General features: G+C 44.2%; 2 protein-coding genes across 2 annotated transcripts in view; both read left to right on the top strand.

Moving 5' to 3' along the window:
• The window catches only part of nck2a (NCK adaptor protein 2a), a 32,515-nt gene extending 12,217 nt beyond the window's left edge, over window positions 1–20,298 (top strand). Inside the window, exons 2-4 of the mRNA XM_070976530.1 lie at window positions 12,090–12,331; window positions 18,545–19,311; window positions 19,819–20,298. Of these exons, the coding sequence (XP_070832631.1) occupies window positions 12,106–12,331; window positions 18,545–19,311; window positions 19,819–20,013 (1,188 nt within the window). The 5' untranslated portion in view covers window positions 12,090–12,105 and the 3' untranslated portion in view covers window positions 20,014–20,298. The remainder of the gene's footprint in view (window positions 1–12,089; window positions 12,332–18,544; window positions 19,312–19,818) is intronic.
• Window positions 1–20,566, top strand: part of coa5 (cytochrome C oxidase assembly factor 5) — a 220,527-nt gene that overhangs the window by 135,275 nt on the left and 64,686 nt on the right. The gene's annotated exons all lie outside the window — the stretch shown is intronic.

A 20,566-nucleotide genomic window follows, 5' to 3' on the forward strand; every position in this document is an offset into this window, starting at 1 on the left:
CTCCTCACTGATGCTGTGCGGTACTGATTGGCTCACATTTGTGCTTTTTCATGATTTAAAAAAAAACACAAAGAATAAATGACAATCAATACCGAGCCACGAAGAAATGAAAAATACATTAATTCATCAGTCAATCCACAGACATTGTTCTAGTGATTGAATGGCTTCAGTTATTTTTCATTGCAGAAACGCAAACAGTAGGTTTGCAGGTTCTTAAATGTGAAAATTTGTTGTTTTGCTCTGTGAGGATTTGATGAGCGAAATGTTTTTCAGTTTGGACTGTTGGTCAGAAAAACTAGCAACTGAATATGTCACGTTGGTGAAATTATCTTCAGCATTTTCTCTTTTATCAAACTTTCTATAGATAAAGGAATTAACCATGTAATCAACAGAACAGCTTATTAATTGATAAAGAGAAAGAAATAATGTGAATGTTAATTGCCACCTGTGACACAAGTTTATGAGTTTCATGACTCCATCCTCATGTTTGCTTCCATCTTTTAAAACAGTGACTGCATCTTTCCTTCAGTCATTCCCCCCACTCGAGTCAGTAGATAGACAGATGTGGGACCCCTCATTAAAGCCAAAGGTTTAAGATTTCCTCTTTTCAGTTCTTGTTTTTTCTTCCCCCCCAAAATAGGAAAAGAGCAACAATATGCATTTCTGAATCTAAGGTTAAAAGACCTCAAAAAGATGAATGAAACGAGTGTCTGCCCTCAGAGTCAGGATAAAGATATGTGACTGTGGCATATCTGGTTTGTTGTCACCCTCAGTAAGAAAAGATTTGCATGATTTAGTTTGTATAATCTGTGTTAAGCCTTTTTCTTATTTGCCTTTCAGACTATTTATAGTTGTCCACTCAACAGTTGACAATAAGTAAATAGCCTGGATGAATGATCCACAGCTCTACTAGTGTGATGGCAGTTTAAGTGGTTCAACAGGTCTGCATCGCGTTGCACCAGTCTTTCTGCATTGCTCTTGCTACATCAGTCTGTTCTCTCTTGGGAGCCTCAAGGTAGCACCTGATCAAAGAGAATAATTCAAGTCCATAGCTGAGGGAGGAGTAGAAAGAAGACCGATGGAGCAGAAGGTACAAAGAGGAGGTAAAGCTCAAGCTGGGGTAGAGTCAACAGTGGTTTGTGTTATGCAGAGAAGAAGAAAGAGGGAAAGAAAGTTTCAGAGGACTATTTCTGTGCCGTGTTTCCGCATGAGCTAACCTCATTTTACAACATGTTCTTTCACAACTCATCCAGAGAGGAGCTCGTTTTAAAATGAATTTGGCAGCCCATTGGGTGATTGAGAGTTTACTTCCTCAGACAGCAAAGGGTCCTCAGTGGTGCTACTGCCTGCATGCTCATCACAAATGAAGTGCACAGTGAATTAACTCAAAGACGCGAATTGTGCACACAGCACAGTTGCACACAGGACGCAGCTTGTTTAGCTTCCCTCCCATGTTACCTCATTAAGAGAAACCCTCTTCCTGCCATTTGTTGCTCGCAGGATCCTCACCGATGCTCGGTAATGCTTAGAGATTGTGTTTGATAGTAAAACCCCCTTAATCCATTCCTCAAGGAAAGTTTTTTTCCACTAATGCTTTGTTTTTCCTCTTCCAGTCCTCTTTTTAATCTATGCATATAAGCATTGCCAAAAAAAGCTCCACAGCGAGGTCTGTGGATTATCCAAACTAACTGGGGCATCATTTTTGGAAAGAGACACTGCTGTTGAGTTTTTCAACGGTAAATCTTCACTGCTGTGAGCGCAACAAACAAAATTTTATTCCATTACCTCCATTGTGTTGTGATGGTGGCCGAAATCTCCACCTGAACAGAGCCAGAAGTTTCTGCATCGCTACACAGTATGAGGCAAAGTCAAGAAAATATATTTTCTGGTTTGAGTGAACTGACCCATAAATATAATCAGGGTGACTTTGTTTTTGTTACAGTTTATGCACCGTCTGAGTATTTACTTTCCTCTGCAGGATCCAACAGTTAGCTGTCAGGGCTGTGAACTGGAGGAGAGTAATGGGAGGCTCGTAGGAGTACAAGACAATTTAAAAGTAGAGACACACCAATGCTGCCTCTGCATCCCCAGATGGGATTGTAAACAGCTCACCATTTCATGAGCAGAAGCATAACAACACTAAGCGGCTCACAGAGGTGCCTCCGTGTTGCTGAAGATTGTTAGTGCATGCGGCCTAGAGTGTACTGCGTGGAATTTAAACTTCCAAATGAGAGGAAGCCGTGTGTACTCCTTTACTCAAGTGTTGCATCTTTAATTCAGACTTTGCTTTGACAGCCACAGGAAGCGCAGAGTTAAGTGCTTCCCTGCACTGGACTGAGGACTAAATGTTTGCAGGACTCCAAACTGAAAATATGCATTATGACTCAGCCAGATATTAACCTCCTCATGAATGACTGAGCTCTCTAGTGTGTGAGTTAGTTGCATATCTGTGTGTGATTGTTACCCAGGATGTGGTCAGATGTGGTGGCATTCGATGGATAGCAGCAGGAGTAGAGTTCTTGTTCTTGGATGTAAATCTGGCTAAATGTAGACCTTTTAAAGATTATAAAAATGGCATGCCAAGGTGACAAAACCATTAGGACACCTGAGTTTTAGTACAAGCGAACTATCATTAAAGAGCCATACATCAGCTTCGCCTGATAAAATACAGTCTAGTACCCAACGCCCAGCCCTCCGCCAGCCTCGTCTCAGCATTATCACTGCGGTGTAGCCTCGGGAGTAACGCAGGTCTCATTGCCAAGATGCATAATTAGCACATTGTTCGTTTATGTTGTGACTAATTATGTGTTGCAATTTCATGTGATCACTTCATAATTCCATCTCCTCTGGAAAAAAACGAAACAAAATGAGGGCGAAATTGTCTTGAGATCAATTACCTCATTTACATGTCAGATTTCAAGACAGCTGCAGCTCCAGTCAGGTTCACCCAGAGGTGGTTTAGACAGCTATAGAGATTAAAAGATACCATGATATTACTGTGTTTCCCTTCATAAGTAAAATGAGTTCATTCTCACCTGCCTGTCATGGTCATGAATAGTCAGCAGCATCTCTATGGTCTGGATGTTTATAACATCTGATCACTCCTTATATTTTTTAACAACTTACGACTGAGTGCTGCTCTTTGATTGTCTCTGGTTTTGCTAATTGACTTTATTGACTATCTGGGTGTAAGAAAAGCTGAAACACGGGGCCTGTTTTGCTCAGGGCGTTTTGTCTGTTTGATTCCACAGCCTGCTTCTATTCCACAAAGTAAAGTTTCCCAGTCAATAGGATACTGCAGTGCAGAAATGTTTCTAGCCTCCAGTCTCAAAATGTTCAATATGGCACAGAGCATCTCTTGTTCTCTGCACATCCTACAGCGCTCTTTTTGTTTGTTTGGCAAGATTAAAAAGAATAAAGCTGAGTGATGAAGTTAGACCATTGGTTGGTGGGTGGAGAATTGGAGTTCTGCCATTTGTTGTTGCTCTTTCAAAATGAACGGGTTTAGTCAGGTTTATTTTTTTAATTTTCATTTATTTGCATGGTTGTTGTGAGATTCACCCCTGCTTCAGCTGGCTGGTGTGTTTGTCTCCATATTTTGACAAAGATGTGCAAAGCTCGGTGAGAGAGAAAACACCAAGTCAGCTCATTTCAAAAATGCGGCGTCCATCGAAAAATATTCAGTGGTTGTTTTCAGAGAGCTCCGTCAACATTTAAACATTTGTTCATGTGTTTTGGACAGCAAAAATCTGCACACCACAGCCATCACGTGTCACGGATGGGGACAGACACAGCTGAGTGTCCAGCTAAACCTTCATTCTGTCCCCCCTGCTGTCCTTGATCCTCTGTTTGAATGCAGCCAGACTCATAAATTAGCTGTTCTCATTTGCATATTTTTTTCTATTTTTGTTGTCACACAACTGAATAAGTATGAAATACTGATTAGGTGGCGGCTCATAAATACTACCTGTTAATGAGGCGTACTTCCTGAACCGCTGTGTTGGGACTTCAATCAAATCCCTATTGCGTGATCAGAAAGTCGCCGAACAAAGTCAACATAAATACAGTCTGACAAAAACATTCCCACGCAGCCTTCCAAGCGTTTAACACCTCGAGGCCTTTGCCATGTTTAACTGAAATAAATGTTAAATATTAATCTGTTGCCATGTAACCAAGTAACTTTTCCAAGGTCGACAATGAACCCTCACGGTCGACATAAATACAGCTTAATTAGCGAAAGGCAAAGAATTAGTCAGAGAGTGAAAGAAGGGACAGTTCGTTGTCTCCTTTACATTCTGCCCTCAAAGCGCACTTCTTGCATCATCATTTTCCAGAAGCTACCTTCTCATCACCCACATGTTTATTCAAGCACAGTGTGACCACTTGTTTTTGAAAGGAGCTCTGTTTTTGGGTGTCACGTCAGTGTGGATGAGTAGCATCTTGGAGCCACGCTCTGATGAGGGCTTAGAAACATACACACAGATTTACAGCGTAGTACAAACAATAGCTTGTAGTCATCTTTGCAGTTTGACCTGGAAGTGACCTGTTTTTCGTGGGTGCTTTATTTCTCTCTTTTTCTTCCTCGCTCTCCGTCAGACACAAACACACCATCATCTCCGGATGTTCTCCGTCTCCTCCAGTCAAAGAAAAGCAAGCGGCGTTGTACATCAAAGCCGCGATCGCTACATCTGCCCCGCTGTGCTTTACAGTGCTCGTCTTTTGTTGTTGTGCCAGGGGACATGGATACCAGACTGTCACATACAGAGTTAAAAATAGTGGCAGTCCTTCTCACTTATGAGCCAAAGCTGCAAGAAAGGTTAAAAATGACGCGAGGAACACTTTGCTAATAGACAATAGCTTGCGGCAGAGGGAGGTTGTGTACAGAGGACTGTGTTATAAACCTTACAGAGGACAAGCTGCTCGGAAGAGACGCCTCATCATGTGTCTCGAGTGCAGGGAGCTGTGCAAAGTGAACAAGCGCTGCACTGTTAGGGAAAGAGGTAAAGTGGGCATCAAGGAGTAGAGAAAACAAGTTTGAAGTCAGCTATTTACGGCTGAAGAGGAGGAGAGAGGAAGAGGAATGTAGAGAAAACAAGCTCAATGCAGGAGGGATTCAGTGTTGTTTATCGTCTTTCAGTGCAGTCATTATGGTGGAATAATAATATCAAATTAACATGATGCACAACTCTGTGCCTAAACTAAGCAGATACTAATTAAAACAGCACTTCACATGATGTGATCCCGAACAAATGAGGGACTGGAGGTTGATGCTTTGGTTGGAAAAAACATCAATACCTCCCATCTGTCTGCTCAGATAATGTGTGATGCAGGGATTAAATAACGGTGGTGAAGAACAGTTATACCCCGCTGTAGTGCCTTGATCATTGTGCTGTCAAAATATGGTGTTAAATGCGCACTATCATGGTATTTTACATAAATTCATAAAACATGTTGGCAGCACCGTTTTGAAGATGACTTTGCTTTTATACAAAGGAGTTGTGGGGACACTCCTGGAGATGTAGTGCTCTCTAATCTCTCTGACTAATCCTCTTTTTTGACTTTAATGTGGGAAAACTAAACCTTTGTCTAAACCACCAGCCCCTTGGGTGCAGAGCCTGCATCCTTTGTGTGGAATGAAATTTGATCCTGTGTAAAGAAATATCGAAAATCGAAGAGTGAAGGGCCATAAGTCTGACTCTTTGGGGAATGGTCCTGTCAGTGGAAATGGGACCACCCAGTGACTGTTGTCATGGAGACCCTCTCAACAATGTCGCCTCTGCTGTGGAAAGGACGGCTGAAGCAATGACAGAAAATGAAAGTGACATGGAAAAGAAGAGGTTGGGGGAAGGATGGTCCAGTGTGAGAAAGAAGGGAATTCCACTTTTCCATCATCAGCGATTTATGAGTCTGACCAAACATTTAATGCAAGCTTTCAGCGCTTATGATATTTTAATATTCGGTGCAATGAACACTTATCGGTCTTTAAAGACCTTTTGAAGGTATTGGGTTTCGATATCCAGCCCTGCCTAGCACTCGTAATCCTTCTTTTAAATAGCCTTTAATAACCTTTTAGATCACTTCTAGTTTTGTTGGCAAAGCAGTTAATACAATAATACCCACACTTCTAACATGAGTGAACACGCTGGGTGTAATCTGGTGCTTTTGAGAAGTGCTGTCCTCTGTGAAGTCAGTGCCATCTGTGTGCTGAACGCTTCGGATTCATCTCAGCTCATGAGACTCACGAGAACAATCAGGTGTTTTTGTGCTGCGCCAGCAAGAAGTGAGCTGAGCGTAGAATAAAAATAACTGAATCCTCTCTGTTTTGAAATGACTCTGCGCAAGCTACACGGCGTAGCCAACATCAGTTTCATTTGTACAGCGTAATAGCTTGTGAGCACAACATCACATTTTGTACAAACAGAACGAGTGGTTCCCAGTGATGAGCCCACAGAGAGTTATCACCACATGCTGCAGCTCCCCTCGGCTTTATGAGAGCTGAAAGAGCGTGCATGGTGGACTCGCATTCATGAGGTGGACACCAACGCAGCTCCAAATGAATGATGCTCTGTAACTGCGGGATGTGGACAGAAGCAACTGTTTGCTAACAAGATTAGCATATGAACTTAAAAGGTCCATGTGCCAAGTGTTGTGTTGAGGTTTAGCGATAGCAGGCTCGGCTCTGTTTGTGTGGTCTGTGCACCTTCTTCTTGCTATTTTGTCTCTTGTATTTGAGATGTCCTTGCATGGTTTTTGAGATTTGATGGCATCCACATGTGTGGCACACTTTTCCCTCTGAAACTGAAGAACAACAACCACCAAACCTCACCCCAGAGAGGCAGATGAGCTTATGTCATACCCTCAGTTTAGGGCCCACGAGTGTGTGAGCATGTCCTGTATGTGTGCGGGTTGTAAAATATCGCCTGTTTCACAATATAGCTGTCACTCCTTTTTTTCTGGGCAGCAGCAGCTGTGCATGTGGAAAACATTGTTAACACTGACTGCATGTGAAAGGCATCTAATTATGCACTGGCCTGGTTTTGTTGTTCGAGACAAATTATTGGTTGAAGAAGATCGTCAGATCCACGGTGGCTGTATCAGTCAGTCTGGCGTCCTCGTCTCTCAGTCTGTTCAGCTCACTCCTAATGCTTCAGATGCTGATTGCCAGTAGGGAGTAAAGCAGACGTCCTTCCTCTGAGAAGCAACTACTGCAAATCGTGTGGAGTGTGGGGGGGGGGATGTCTCCCATTGGCTGAATCCTGCTTGTCTTTGACCTGAATGCCAAACACAGAAAGCTCTGCCAGACATTTTTTTCTTTTAAATACCCCCTCTTTTTATAATCCTCTTTTACTTTCCCTTTCTCTTTGTGTGGTGTTGAAAGAGCCTCGGAGCGTTCCCCCCTCAGTGAAGGGAGATGTGAAGTGCTGGTGAAGCCCAGCTCAGCAGTCTGTCGCTCATCTTTCCTCTTTTAACTCTCACAGCAGAGGAATGAGGGGTCACGAGGAGCATGAGCTCTCGGGCTTTTCTCTTTTTAAACCTGGTCTCTCCCGGATCTGTTTTCTTTTGTGTGTATTTGTGTGCGCTCGCTCACAAGAGCACCATTTTTGCTTTTTTGTTTAACCACCTGTCTGCGAATCATGTCAAGGAAACTGAGTTGGTGGCTGTGATTGAGTGACAAGTGGATCATTAAATGTTCCTGTTTAGTGGGTCGAGTTTCTACACAGTTGACTGAAGCACAATGGTTTAAAATGGGACTTTCTGATTGATTTCGGTATAAGCTGGTCTGGTGGATTTTGTTAGCAGGCATCACAATGAGCAATGGTATAGCTGCCACTCTGACATACATGATTGGCCATAGAGGAGGGTGCTCTGGATTTGGAGTGGCAGTCCCATCAGACTGCCTTATGAGCAAGGTTGTCAAGGCGACAGAGAAATTGGAATCATGGATGAGGGGAGGCGAAGTACTCCATTGTATGCTGGGATGGGAGAATATCATGCGTTACTCTGCTAATGTAGAAAGAAATGACACCAAAGCCAGCCTCAGACTACAGGAGCTGTGAGCCTTTTAATCCCAGATTCACCCGTCCAGACAATCGGAGGAGAAGTCTGCTCTGGGACCCTGATCTGTATCGATGTTCAGCCCACATGATGTGGTAATGTGAGGGGTTTACAGATCCAGTCTTAAACCTCCCGACCTACTCGCAGACTCAAACATTTTTGGTGGTTAGGATGATTATGTCAGTACTTTCCAAGGGGGAGCACAATAGCCAAAGACAGAGACAAGTTTAGACAACACACTGTTTTGTGGAGCAATCGGAAATGTTTCTGGAAATGTTAGCTAGTGTGCTAAGAGGAAGAAGAATCAGAGGGACAATCCCCTTTATCTGTCACACAACATACACGCGCACGCCATGCAATTGGTGAAATTTGTCCTCCGCATTTGACCCATCCTGGTCGACCTTCCTCTGCGGCAGACTAGGAGTGGTGGGCTGCCATCTGACCGCCACCCGGGGACCCAGTTTCCTTTGTCACCATTGGTCAGGTGGTGATCTTCTTGCATGTTTTTAGTGGGGGTTTTTAACGAGGATACCCCAGATGAACACGGGGAGAACATGCAAACTCCACACAGAAAGGCCGTTTTTCCTTGAGCAGCAGGCACCGAAGGCATGGTGGAGGACACGCCACTAGCGCCCACAGCGGGAATCGAACCGGGACCTTGTAGCTGCGAGGCGACAGTGTTGCCACTGTGCTACACCACGTGCTACTTTTGACAGATACTGAAACTGATGAGTGTCACATTAATTTCATCATTGAAATATATATTTTTGTGGGAGTGTCAGAAAATGATTTGAGTTCCGGTTTGGAGAAAGAATGTTAACATTGTTAATACAAACAAAACTGTAATAACGAGCCTTTAACATACATGTCACAACCCCAGCTGACCCTGCTGTAACCCCCACTCAGGCCTCCAGAGGTCGGTCCAGACTGATGCTCAACCTCCCTCTCACTCCTCTCACGCCTCTCTTGTCCCTTTCTGGGTCCGCCATCGTCGTCCCCAGATTCGTCGCCTAATTGTGGTATTTTTTCTTTGCTAACCACCAGAGAAGAAAGACAACACAAAGTTCTGTTAAAGGCACCACAACCTGCCGTCGGTCATCAGAATTGAATCCCCATGTGGGTTTGTGTGTGTAGCTCTGATGATGCACAATGACATCACTAAAAGTGTCCAATGGATGCATTACATGTCAGATGACTTGACATGTTTACAGCTTTTGGCTTGTGTGCAAAAAGTCAGTGAACACCAACAAGAACAGAACAAAGACATAAGGATGTGGCTTTATGTTTAACTCGGAACAAATGAACTGAACTACATGTGTGAAAGTGACCTGATGCTGGAAGGCCTGAGTTCAGGTCTGCGTGACGGCAGGAGTCTGCCAATCTGATATTATTGGGTTTGCTTGTTCATCCATCCACAGCAGGAGGAATGAATGCAATAAAGAAGGAAAGTAGCCTGATCTGATCCAGCAGCTTTGGCCTGAGGCAGATAGAGGCCACAGCACGTTCACATACCTCCTGTCTCCTGGAAGAGTTGACGTCACCGTCCCTCATCTTGTCATAAATCTGCCCTTCCACTTCTATTTCCTGCTTTCTCCAAGGAGTCACAGCTGCTGCGTTTTTGTCATGTCCCACATGTCAAACCGAGCCTTGCACCATCTTCTGCTGCTTTTGTTGCTGCAGTAAAAGTTGTCACGTCCTGGAAAGTTGTGTAACTTAACTTATAGTGAGCTTGACATAAACTCTCCCAGTGGTGTGTTGCACAACACCCCCCACCGCACTGTCCCTGTCCTGGCCTGTGAAGAAATCCAGTCCGACAGCTTTAGTGACGGCAAGCAGAGGCACATTCACAAATGCAATACTGTGCAAACTGTTGTACTTTTTACTGCTTGTTGTATAGAAAGGAAGCAGCTATTAGACTCTCACACAGTCACTCGAGCCTGCCTTTGGCTGTGACTATGACTGTAACTGTAAGAATGTATTCAGTAATGGCTCCACCGTCTCTGTGGTTGTGGCCTAATTGAAGTGGAATTGAATATCCCTGGTTGAAAAAACAGGCAGCGCTTTAGAGTGCTCCCATTTGCATTTCATAAAATGTAGCCCCCACAGAAATGATCAATCTTTCCACCAGTAATGGAATCTTTTATATGGTCTAATTTGTGCAGCTACACTTCTCATCAGTCATAATTCTCTGTTGTGGTTACGCGTAATCTGTCCTCTGCCCTCACGTTAAAGAATGAAATGTAAATGACAATACAGTTAAGAGAATATAGAATCCCCCTGCACTTTAAACATGTGCTTTAGTTGTGTTTAGTCAGTTGTAAACCTCTGTATTGTTGTGCACAGACACAAAATTTGCATGAATGCACACATACCATGTGCTTCCTGCACACATTTAGCAGTTTTTTTTCCATTCAGCTGTTTTCATTTCACATTTTTTTAGGAAAAAAAAAAAAAAAACTCTTTAAGAAGTATGAAGAAGGATATTCAACGTCCAGTTTCGGTTACTGAAGGCTGTTGCTGCTGTGAATTACAGCGTCCCACAGCTACTGACTACTCACATGAGATTAGGTGTGAAGTAGTTTTATCAAATTATTGAAGCTGGACAGTTGCAGGTAACCTGACTCAACAGATGGTTTGTTACACAGAACCATCTGGGCAGCCTGTCATCACACCTGAACCACTCCCTCCAGGAGCTGCCAGTAGTTCCTCACAGGACACTGTGGCGGCTGTGACGCTGTGGCGGCTGTGTTTCGTCAACAAGCGCCTGCCCTCTCCACTCGCATGTCCTCGTGAATCCAGCTGCCTCCCAAGGTAAAGCTGCAGGCACGGAGGCTTTATTGCATGACTGTTCATTCTGTTTCTTTGACTTCACCCTTATCTTCAAAGAGCTTCTTCTCATCTGAACCGTTTTTACTTCATTTCTTTATTCCAGTGATCTTGTTTCCAGCCGCAGACTGTTTACTCAGCGGTGAGCTAAATATAAACCGAATTGCTCGGATGGCTCTCATACCAAGAGACGCCTTTTATCGGCGGAAAAAGAGTTTTCACGGAGCAGGAATAAACAAAATCCCATCGAACTTTCCCGATCCCTTCATGCATATACCCAAACAGACCGTTTATTTTGCGTGTCTCTTGAACAGATGCATGTAATTCCTCAGCAGTAAAGGTGGTCCAACAAACCCATGTCAAATGACTTCACCTAAGGCCTGGTGAAATAGAGCATGTAATCGCTCACTGTCTGTCTCAGAAACTAATAGGCCAGGCTTTGCGTGTGTGTGTGTGTGTGTGTGTGTGTCAGCGTGAGGGAGAGCATGCAGACTGAGCACGTAAATTGATTTTGTGTGTTTGTGCCGCTCAGCCTCTTCAGAGGTACCTTTTTTGGCCTGAATGTTACATTGCAATGGGACTGTTGGCCTGAAACCTGTGCGCCTCCTCATGCTGCTGGTTTTTAAGGTGGTATCCTGTTCAGGTGTGCGTTCTGGATGTGTGTTTCATGTCGGAGGGGTGAACATGTGGGAAGCATTATGAGATTTTGCCATAATCTTCATCCGAGGAATTATCAGTTTTAGTGCCAGTTTAGGCTCTGAACATTACCAGGAACTTTAAACTCATATTTAGCTCGCTTATGTAATTTAGCCTTGTGATAGACTGACAACCTGTCTGTGGTGTATCCTATCTAATGCCCACTGTGAGCCGGGATAAGCGGTTTAAAAATTGTGTGCATGGATGGATATGGATTATTTTGTAATGACTTGTCACTTGTCACAGCAAAACTCAGCCTCACACACACACACACACACACACACACACACACACACACACACACACACACACACACACACACACACACACCTCAATATTAGACTCTGCATTAGCTGTAACAATACAAAGTCAAAGCTAAAGTTCACCATTATTCAGAATTTGACCCACCTGGTCCTCAGTGAATTATGAGCCTGTGTGAAAGTGCAACAGTGTTTCCAAATGTAATAAATGTGTTGCTCTTTGGCTCACCCCAGTCCTCGTCTTCTCCACAGGAGGACTCCATGAAAGATGACAGAGGAGGTGATTGTTGTAGCCAAGTGGGACTACACGGCCCAGCAGGACCAGGAACTTGACATCCGTAAAAATGAGCGTCTCTTCCTCCTGGACGACTCAAAGACCTGGTGGCGTGTCCGCAACACCGCCAACCAAACGGGGTATGTGCCATCGAACTACGTGGAGCGCAAGAACAGCCTGAAAAAAGGCTCGCTGGTGAAGAACATCAAAGACACACTGGGTAAGAGGAATTTAGTTTCGCTCTGCTTAGAAGCTAAAGGTCGCCGGTGTGACAAGATGTCACTGCGGGGAGATTATTTTCAGTACAAGTGGAAAATCTCGGCACTTCCTTCCAACGCCCTCTGCTCTCTGGTAAAGGAGATACGGTGGGATCCTTAACAGCGGTCAGTCTGTGTGCATGCGTGTGTGTTGGCCTGAACCTTCTCAGACGGAAAATGATTCCCTCACTGTGTCTCTGTCCCAGCTGGGAGCTGTCACTGTGCACTCCAGGGGGCCTGTCGAGTTGGCCGTTGCTCTCAGCTGTCAGCACACTGTCTCTCTGTCATGACTTGAATACATTAGCTGGGTATATGGCCATAGCTGCCTGCTTATAAGAGGGAATGTCGGTGCATATAGTATGAGTGGATGTAACTCGAGAGCTGTTTGTATGGAATCAGGTAAGACTAGCTCACAGTATAGAGCCATAAGAAAAGAAAGCATGTTCCCCAGAGACAGATCTGAGAGTTCTTGCTGGGACATAAAATGAAATACAGTCGTTGATATATGAAGGCGCTACATTATGTAAGGCTTTGTAGATTAATACGATACTCAAAAAACAGAGGGGGCTTTTAGCTCTTTTATAGCCGCTATGGAAATAATTTGAATCTAAGAAAAGGAAATGCTCAAAGAGATGGCTTTCATATGCACTTATTGTCATTTAGAAAGGTTCCTCCTTCATATGGCAGCAAACCTGCCTGTGTTGAAGCTTTTTCATGCTTTTAATCAATTGTTCTTTGCTTCCAGCTTCTGAAATATGGGGATTTTTCTGCGTTTGTCAGTTTTGATATCATTCTGAATTTAATATCATTTGTGTTTAGTTTTGAAGGACACAGCAATTTGAAGATGTCATTTTGGGCTCTAGGGAATTGTGAGGAGCAGTTTTCAATATATGTTGATTGTTTATAGAGCAAACAAGCAATGGATTAATTGAAAAAATAATCAGCTGGTCATTTTTTGCATTGAGCATCATTAATATGATCCATTTAAAACAGAGCTTATAGTGCAAATGTGTGTGACACATGTAGCTCCCCAACATGCCCGTGAGCACTGGATTTAACCTTTTCCCAACACAATTATCTTGTGCGTTGCTATTTTCATACTTGCCAGTGAAGTCTTTGGCTGTCTGCCGCCTCTGAGCCCTCCGCTTCAGAAAATTCAATTTATGTCACTTAGGCATCGTGACATTGGTTTAATTTATTATGACTGATAATAGTGAGATAAATTATCTCATAACCAGTTTGAAATAGATATCAGGCGCCCCAACAGCATGATCTCATTTATTTTTAGGAATTACAATTTGGAGGTACGGGCCCAGAAGTATCAGAGGGAATATTGAAGCCCCTAATGTCCCACAGAGGTGATGGCCAGGAAGCAGCCTTCACAGAATAAAATGGCATCAGTTATTATGAATGTGTGCTAGACTGCGATATGTTGGTATATAGTTCATGTCAGGAATGAAAGAGTTAAGCTTAAAAACGATCAGCTTGCTCTACTTTGTCATAGGGGGGAGAGCTGGATGGAGCACGGCTCAGAAATTCATTTGTTTTGACAGTTTTAGCACCAGTGGCCATTTTTTGTCTGGATGGTCGAGGGAGACGAAGATGAGGAGCAAATAGAAACAAGTGGTGGAAATTCTGACAAGACGAAATGATGAAGACGTGCAGTGGCAATAAAAATGGTGCATGTGTGGCCCTGAAAGGCAGCCATATTTAAAGTTGAGGGGTGGGTGAAGATAATAGAAAGAGATGAAGGGAGTCTGGCCTCGTGTGCTGATTCCTCTCAGCTCTGTGAATGCCAGCCCTCGGGGAAACTCTGCGGCTTTATGTGGGCCAGCATGGCACAGCCTGCCACTGTTACCACACCGGGGGCCATTGTATGCAGAGACAACATATACACCCCCCCAACACTCCCCCACTTCAATACTGTTAACATCAGCCCCTTTCTCTGTCACTGTAGGTCCCTGCTTTTCTATGATCAGTGGATTGATTGGTGGAGACATCAGCAGCATAATGGTTATACTGCAGTGATGGATTACCTCTCTGTCCCGACAATGTTACATTTCGACTACATTATGGCCTAGTTCCATTTCAGTCTAAGTAGTTTGTCTCCAGCCCGGTAGCTCTTTAGTGTTAAAAGCCCGAGCAAATCCAATAAGCGTGAACATTTTCACGATGAGGTGATGAGCAATAGGTGAGGTCAGGGGCTAATGGAACTTACTCATACACTTGAAAAGAGGATCTGATTGGCTGAGTGTGATTACTTCATCCTGGCTCTTTTCTCTCCTTTTCAGCTCTTCAGTAAGCCTATGTTGTGATTATGGACGTCGCAGATAGTCTGTGATCAGTGTTATCTTTCCCTCCTCGTGTACTGTACTTTAATGTGGTTGAATCATCGACATCCATCCAGGCAGAGCTGAATTGTAAATGGCTTCATGCTGCTTTGTGCCCCAGTTTCCGCTCACAGGAAATAAAAACAGTGATGGGCGAAAGAATTCAGCAACAATACTAGTCATTGCTGAAACGGGGCCAGTGCTCACCAGTACAACAAACTGGCAAGCTTGATTTCTGAGCTTTTGTTTTTACATGCCAGCTCTGCTGCCATTGGTATGTATGCGTGGGTGGGTGGGGTGTTTAAAAGCATGTTATCCTCTCCTCAGGTCAAAAAGCATTACATACCTACAGTCCCATTTTACTCAGTCCTTTCTAATGAACATAGTTATTGTAAAGATTGAGCAAAATAGCCCCATTTTCTGCTCGAACAAGCTGCAAAAGGAGCCAAACAATGTGGAGCTGTGTGAAGCACAATATGTGATCTACACAAGTTTATTCAGAGAGATCTCATTAGATCTTGAATCTCTGCAGCAACCTCCAAAATTCCCTGTTTATAGATGGCCTTTACAGAGGCTGGCAGGTATCAGGGGTACGTTTTTTGGTCATTTGCACACATGAATAACCATTAGTGGTTTGTGTGAAGAAATTTGAGGGGTGGTCTAAGATTAATGCAGGTCATACAACCCTGATTTCAATAAGCTGGGACACTGTGTAAAACATAAATAAAACAGAAAGTCACCCTTTTTGACAACTTTTGACATTCGCTCAATTCAAAAGGTACAAGAAAGACAATGTATTTACTGTTTTACCTCATCAGCGTCACTGTGATGCAGCAACATGTTTCAAACAGGTTGGGTCAGGATGCAGAATGCTCCAAAAACACCTATTAGGATCATTCCACAGGTAAACAGTTGATTGGTAAGGTGATAGTATCATGTTAGGGTCTGAAAGGGGCATCCTGGAAAGGCTCAGTCGTTCACAAATAATGATATCTATATTTCATTGCAGTGAACTTTGGTTTAGACACACGTTCCCCTCAGGATGAATTGTAGTATCTTGGTAACTATAGCTTTTTATCTGGCTCATCATCGGCTCAATATTTAAATGTTTATGACCAATTACTTCCTAAACTAATAACATTCCCATCAGCCTTGGCTGAACTTCATGTTTCGGGCTAATTTGTAATCATGAGCAGGCAAAAGTATGAACTTAAAATATAAATGCTAAACATCAGCTTATTAGTATTATCACTCGGAGCACATTGAGATACTGAAGTAAGCATTTAACTCAAACCATTTTTTTGTGGTAAGTGGTAATCTAAACCTTTAAATATCTAAGTCTTGCACATAATTCAGGCTTATAAATGCTGTCTGTACGCTGTGCAGGCTGCTGCTTTAGAGTGTTTTATTTTTTTTAAACTCCTATTTATGTTGATTTGTCTTCTCGAGCCCTTTGGCAGGTTTTACTGGTTTTACTCGTAGCAATGCGTGAAGACCCTTTGGCTCCTGAAGAGTTTTGAGAACAGAGCAGCACTGCGAGGGTTATTTTAAGGGCTACATAGCTCATCTGTGATCCACTTAAAGTACTCTTCAGAAACACAGCCCTTGCTGGCACTGTGCTAATGCTTCATTTAGGGGCCAGGCTGTGCTTTTTCATTACTGCACACAGTCAAATGTGTCTGGTGGGTGGCGTGGTATTTTGCAGACTCATTTATTACAATAACTTGCACACTGCCCTCCACTGTACGCTGTAGAGTGAAGCAATATGCTGCAACACGCAGTCATCGAGGCTTTCATCAACTCGCTTCCCTCCGAGTTGAAGTCCTCTGGGCTTGAGTATCTCATCTCCTTCCATGAGATGAAGAGGTAGGTGAAGGTTTGCAGTGAATGTGTGGGAGGAGGGAATGTCGCCCGCTGGTGCTCTAACCAGCAGGCCAGCGCCTTGAAGTGGAAATAAGTGAAGAAGAAAGGTGTGTGTGTATCTGTGTGTGTGTGTTTAAGTGTTTTCCCTTAGTTCAAGGGAGTGTGTGTCCATTGTTCTCTGGTGTGTCTCTCCTCTGTACCCCATGGCAGTAACAGTCCATTTAATTTTTCTTAAGGGGCCACCTGAAGTAGAGTCAGCCTTTGTCTTTGGCTAACAGTCAGGAGATACAGAATCCTCTGTCTCTCTCTCTCACACACACACACACACACACACACACACACACACACACACACACACACACACACACACACACATATATCCGCAGCTATCAGATATGTAGGATACACACTGCTATCCATAAACATGATCTGCTTGTTATTCCTGTCTCATCCTTCTCCTTTGCGTTTTTGTCAGCTGTGGCCTCTGATGTGCCTTGTCTACTGTTTGTGTGAGAAACAGCTGCCAAGGGACCCCTCGTCTTTTTTCACCGCTCTCCTCCTCTTCCTCCTCTTCTCTCCGCCAGCAAGTTTCATGCTACTCTGTGTGAACTCGGCAATTTCCCAAACAATGCAAATGACATTTCAGTGGCATTTCAGCAGATTCTGTGGGGGGAAACAAAGTGGTTGATTAGCTGTCAAGAAACTCACTTCAGTTATTAGTAGCACACATGAGCATATGCTGACACCAGAGCCTCAACTGTCAAGTTAACGGTTTAAGCGTCGTCGCCCCCGTAGTGTATCATTATTATTTTAGCGTGAATTTGAAGAGGAGACCCTCCTTGGTTATGTTCAGCTGAGAGACTTTGGAAACTGAAGTTCTGATGTGTGAAAGCACATGTTTAAAGACGTCTTTGAAAGTACATGAATGGGGAGAAGTCAGAGACAGGTAAGACAGGAGCCGGCTTTGTTCCTGGATGTGTCTGTCATCATCAAACCCATGGTGCCTGCTCCACTTTTCATTCCCTCTCTGCACCACCTATTTTCAGCCTTGTGATTAGTATAGATGTGCGTTCGATGTGTGGATCGTGTCGACGGAGCACCAAGTAGATAATGAGCTTTAATTTCATTGGTGTGAATCAGAGGACACGGGCGCTCTGTGCAGGTGGTTGTGTGCACCTCTGTGTTAAATCTATTGTCAGGAGTATTGATCTATCCCTCACCGCTGAGGTTTCTCATTGGACATCCTGTATCCTCTGTTTTCTAAAGTAGTTTTTGTGCTTCTCAGGGCCCATGAGTGCAAGTAGCTCCCTCAATTAGTTTCCTGCTGACCTAAAGGCCTCCTCTCCCTGTGGAGCTCCAGTCTTTCTCTGGTTTCTAAATCCTGCTTTCAGTCTTGACAGCTACAAAGCCGCTATAATCAATATTTTTTTATAATGGCAATGGATCAAATGACTACTTGTGAAAGGGCCTGCTTGTAGTCACTAACCAACAGAGAATAATCATCTGACTCTGCAGCTCCTCTCAGCTCTACCGACCTTTTAGAACAAACCTCCAGCTCAGTGTTTTGATTTCACAGCTCATAACTAGCTGTTTTGGTTCTCTCTCACTGTTTTCATCAGTGTTGTTTACAGACACTGGAGGTAGCTGTTTGCAGTGAAAAAGCTCTGATAAACATGCCGTAAGCCCACTGGCAGGCCGACAAATTTAGCACCTAACTGGTGAACACAGTGAAGCACTTGGGACACCAAAAAAGAGCAAAGAAGAAAGTCAATATTAGACATACATGCATGAATTACTCAAACATGTTTCCTAATAACTGCTGCTGTTGCTGCATGTCTGCCAGATGTATCAATAAGCAACTGTTTGCTAATATGTTTACCATTTCAAATATATCATATATAAAAACTACTGCTCAATTTAAAGCAAACAAGAAGAAATAAATCCAATTTTCACCATTCCCTTTTGTTTGTGTTCATGCTGCAGGTTTGGGAAAAACTAAGAGGAAGACGAGTGCCCGCGATGCTTCTCCAACGCCAAGCTCAGACACAGAGTACCCCTCTAATGGCAGCGGGGGCGGAGGGGGCGGAGGAGCCGCCGAGAGAATCTATGACCTCAACATCCCCGCTGTGGTCAAGTTTGCCTACACAGCAGAGAGAGATGACGAGCTGACCCTGGTCAAGGGCTCCAGGGTCGTCGTGATGGAGAAGTGTAGTGACGGCTGGTGGAGGGGCAGTCAGGCGGGCCGCGTGGGATGGTTTCCCTCCAATTATGTCCAGGAGGAGGTCGTTGGGGCGGATGACAGAGGGGAGGGAGATTCCACACATGTGTACCACGGAGGATCTCAGGGGACTTTGTTGGCCAACGGGCGTGCGGGTGGCCGCGCCAAAGTGCTCCACTTGGTTCAAACACTCTACCCCTTCAGCTCCGTGACCGAGGAGGAGCTGAACTTTGAGAAGGGAGAGGTCATGGAGGTGGTGGAGAAGCCTGAGAACGACCCGGAGTGGTGGAGGTGTAAGAATTCGCGTGGCATGGTGGGCCTGGTACCTAAAAACTATGTGATGGTGCTGGACGAACGGCCCGACCTGCCTGCGTCAAGCTCCCCACAGAACCGCTCAGTGGCGCCGGCACGCTCGGGGAAGTTCGCTGGGAGGGACTGGTACTACGGCAACATCACCAGACACCAGGCCGAGTGCATACTCAACGAGAGAGGAGAGGAGGGCGACTTCCTCATACGAGACAGCGAGTCATCTGTGAGTCTGAGGGGTGAAGTCATGGGAGAGTTCTTCATTTTATACAGTGCCCCAACTTTTTTTGGAATTGGAGTCTGTGTTTAAAAATCTTATTTTGTAAAAGTGAATAATATGACGCATTCATCAAAGCCTTACACCTCCTCAGCGCTTTTATTCTGCAACAGCATATATTGTTCTAATATTCTTTGAGTTGATATTATTTGTGTGAAACCTTCATATCACCGCTAGAATTAACATACAATGAATAAAGAATGAAGGAAATAAACCTGGAGCTCTATAAATTTCGTATTTTTAATCTGAGTGAAAATGTATAGTAAGTTTTGAAGTAGGAGTAATGAGGGATTTTTACTTCCAAAATCTTGTTGGATAAATGTGGCTGCAGATCTTTTACCATGAGAATACACTGCCACCTGCTGGAGTGAAGCAGTCTGTCTTTAATGTTCATTGCATGTGTTTCTGTGTCTCTTTCTAACCATATCAACAACTATCTCCTGTTTCTGCTTTCAGCCCAATGATTTCTCCGTGTCTCTGAAGGCGGCCGGTAAGAATAAGCACTTTAAAGTGCAGCACTCAGACGGAGTGTACTGTATTGGCCAGCGCAGGTTCAACTCCATGGATGAACTAGTGGAACACTACAAGAAAGCCCCCATCTTCACCAGCGAACATGGAGAGAAGCTGTACCTGGTCAAAGCGCTGCTGTGATTCACACATCCTCACACCTACACTGGATCTCACACACAAACACACACTCTTCATACACACTGAACACACTTAATACTAATGCCACTCCCTGACCGTCTTAACTCAAGCCTTAGCTCTGGACCCTCTCGCTGTGGCGTCTGTGCTACATCCAGATCCTCTTGTCACTCCTTTGAGTTTTCAAGTCTGTCGCCCTCCAGTGGCGATCGGGTGAAAGTCTAACCACAACCGAGCAGGTAACTCCAAGACGGCGAGCACTGTCATGAAATATCCAGCCACATCCTCCATGTGCTGCACAGTGCATAATAAGCCTCTGTGTCTTGGAAGTGCTGACATTCACAGTGATCACATCTGCCGCTAACAGAACGCCTGAGGCCTTGTTGGGGATTGAGCTCTCCTTCTGATGTCATACATAATGTCCATTTACTACCGCGCACATTGTAGGTTGCACCATTGCTCTTAATCCACGCAGGGGGACAGATGTTTAACAGTTCAAGAAGGACTCGAACCTCTGAGAGCCCTCCTCTGGTGTTGTCCTGTCACATTGCTGTCCATC

The sequence above is a fragment of the Chaetodon trifascialis genome, chromosome 12 (assembly GCF_039877785.1).
Source record: "Chaetodon trifascialis isolate fChaTrf1 chromosome 12, fChaTrf1.hap1, whole genome shotgun sequence".
Lineage (NCBI taxonomy): Eukaryota > Metazoa > Chordata > Actinopteri > Chaetodontiformes > Chaetodontidae > Chaetodon > Chaetodon trifascialis.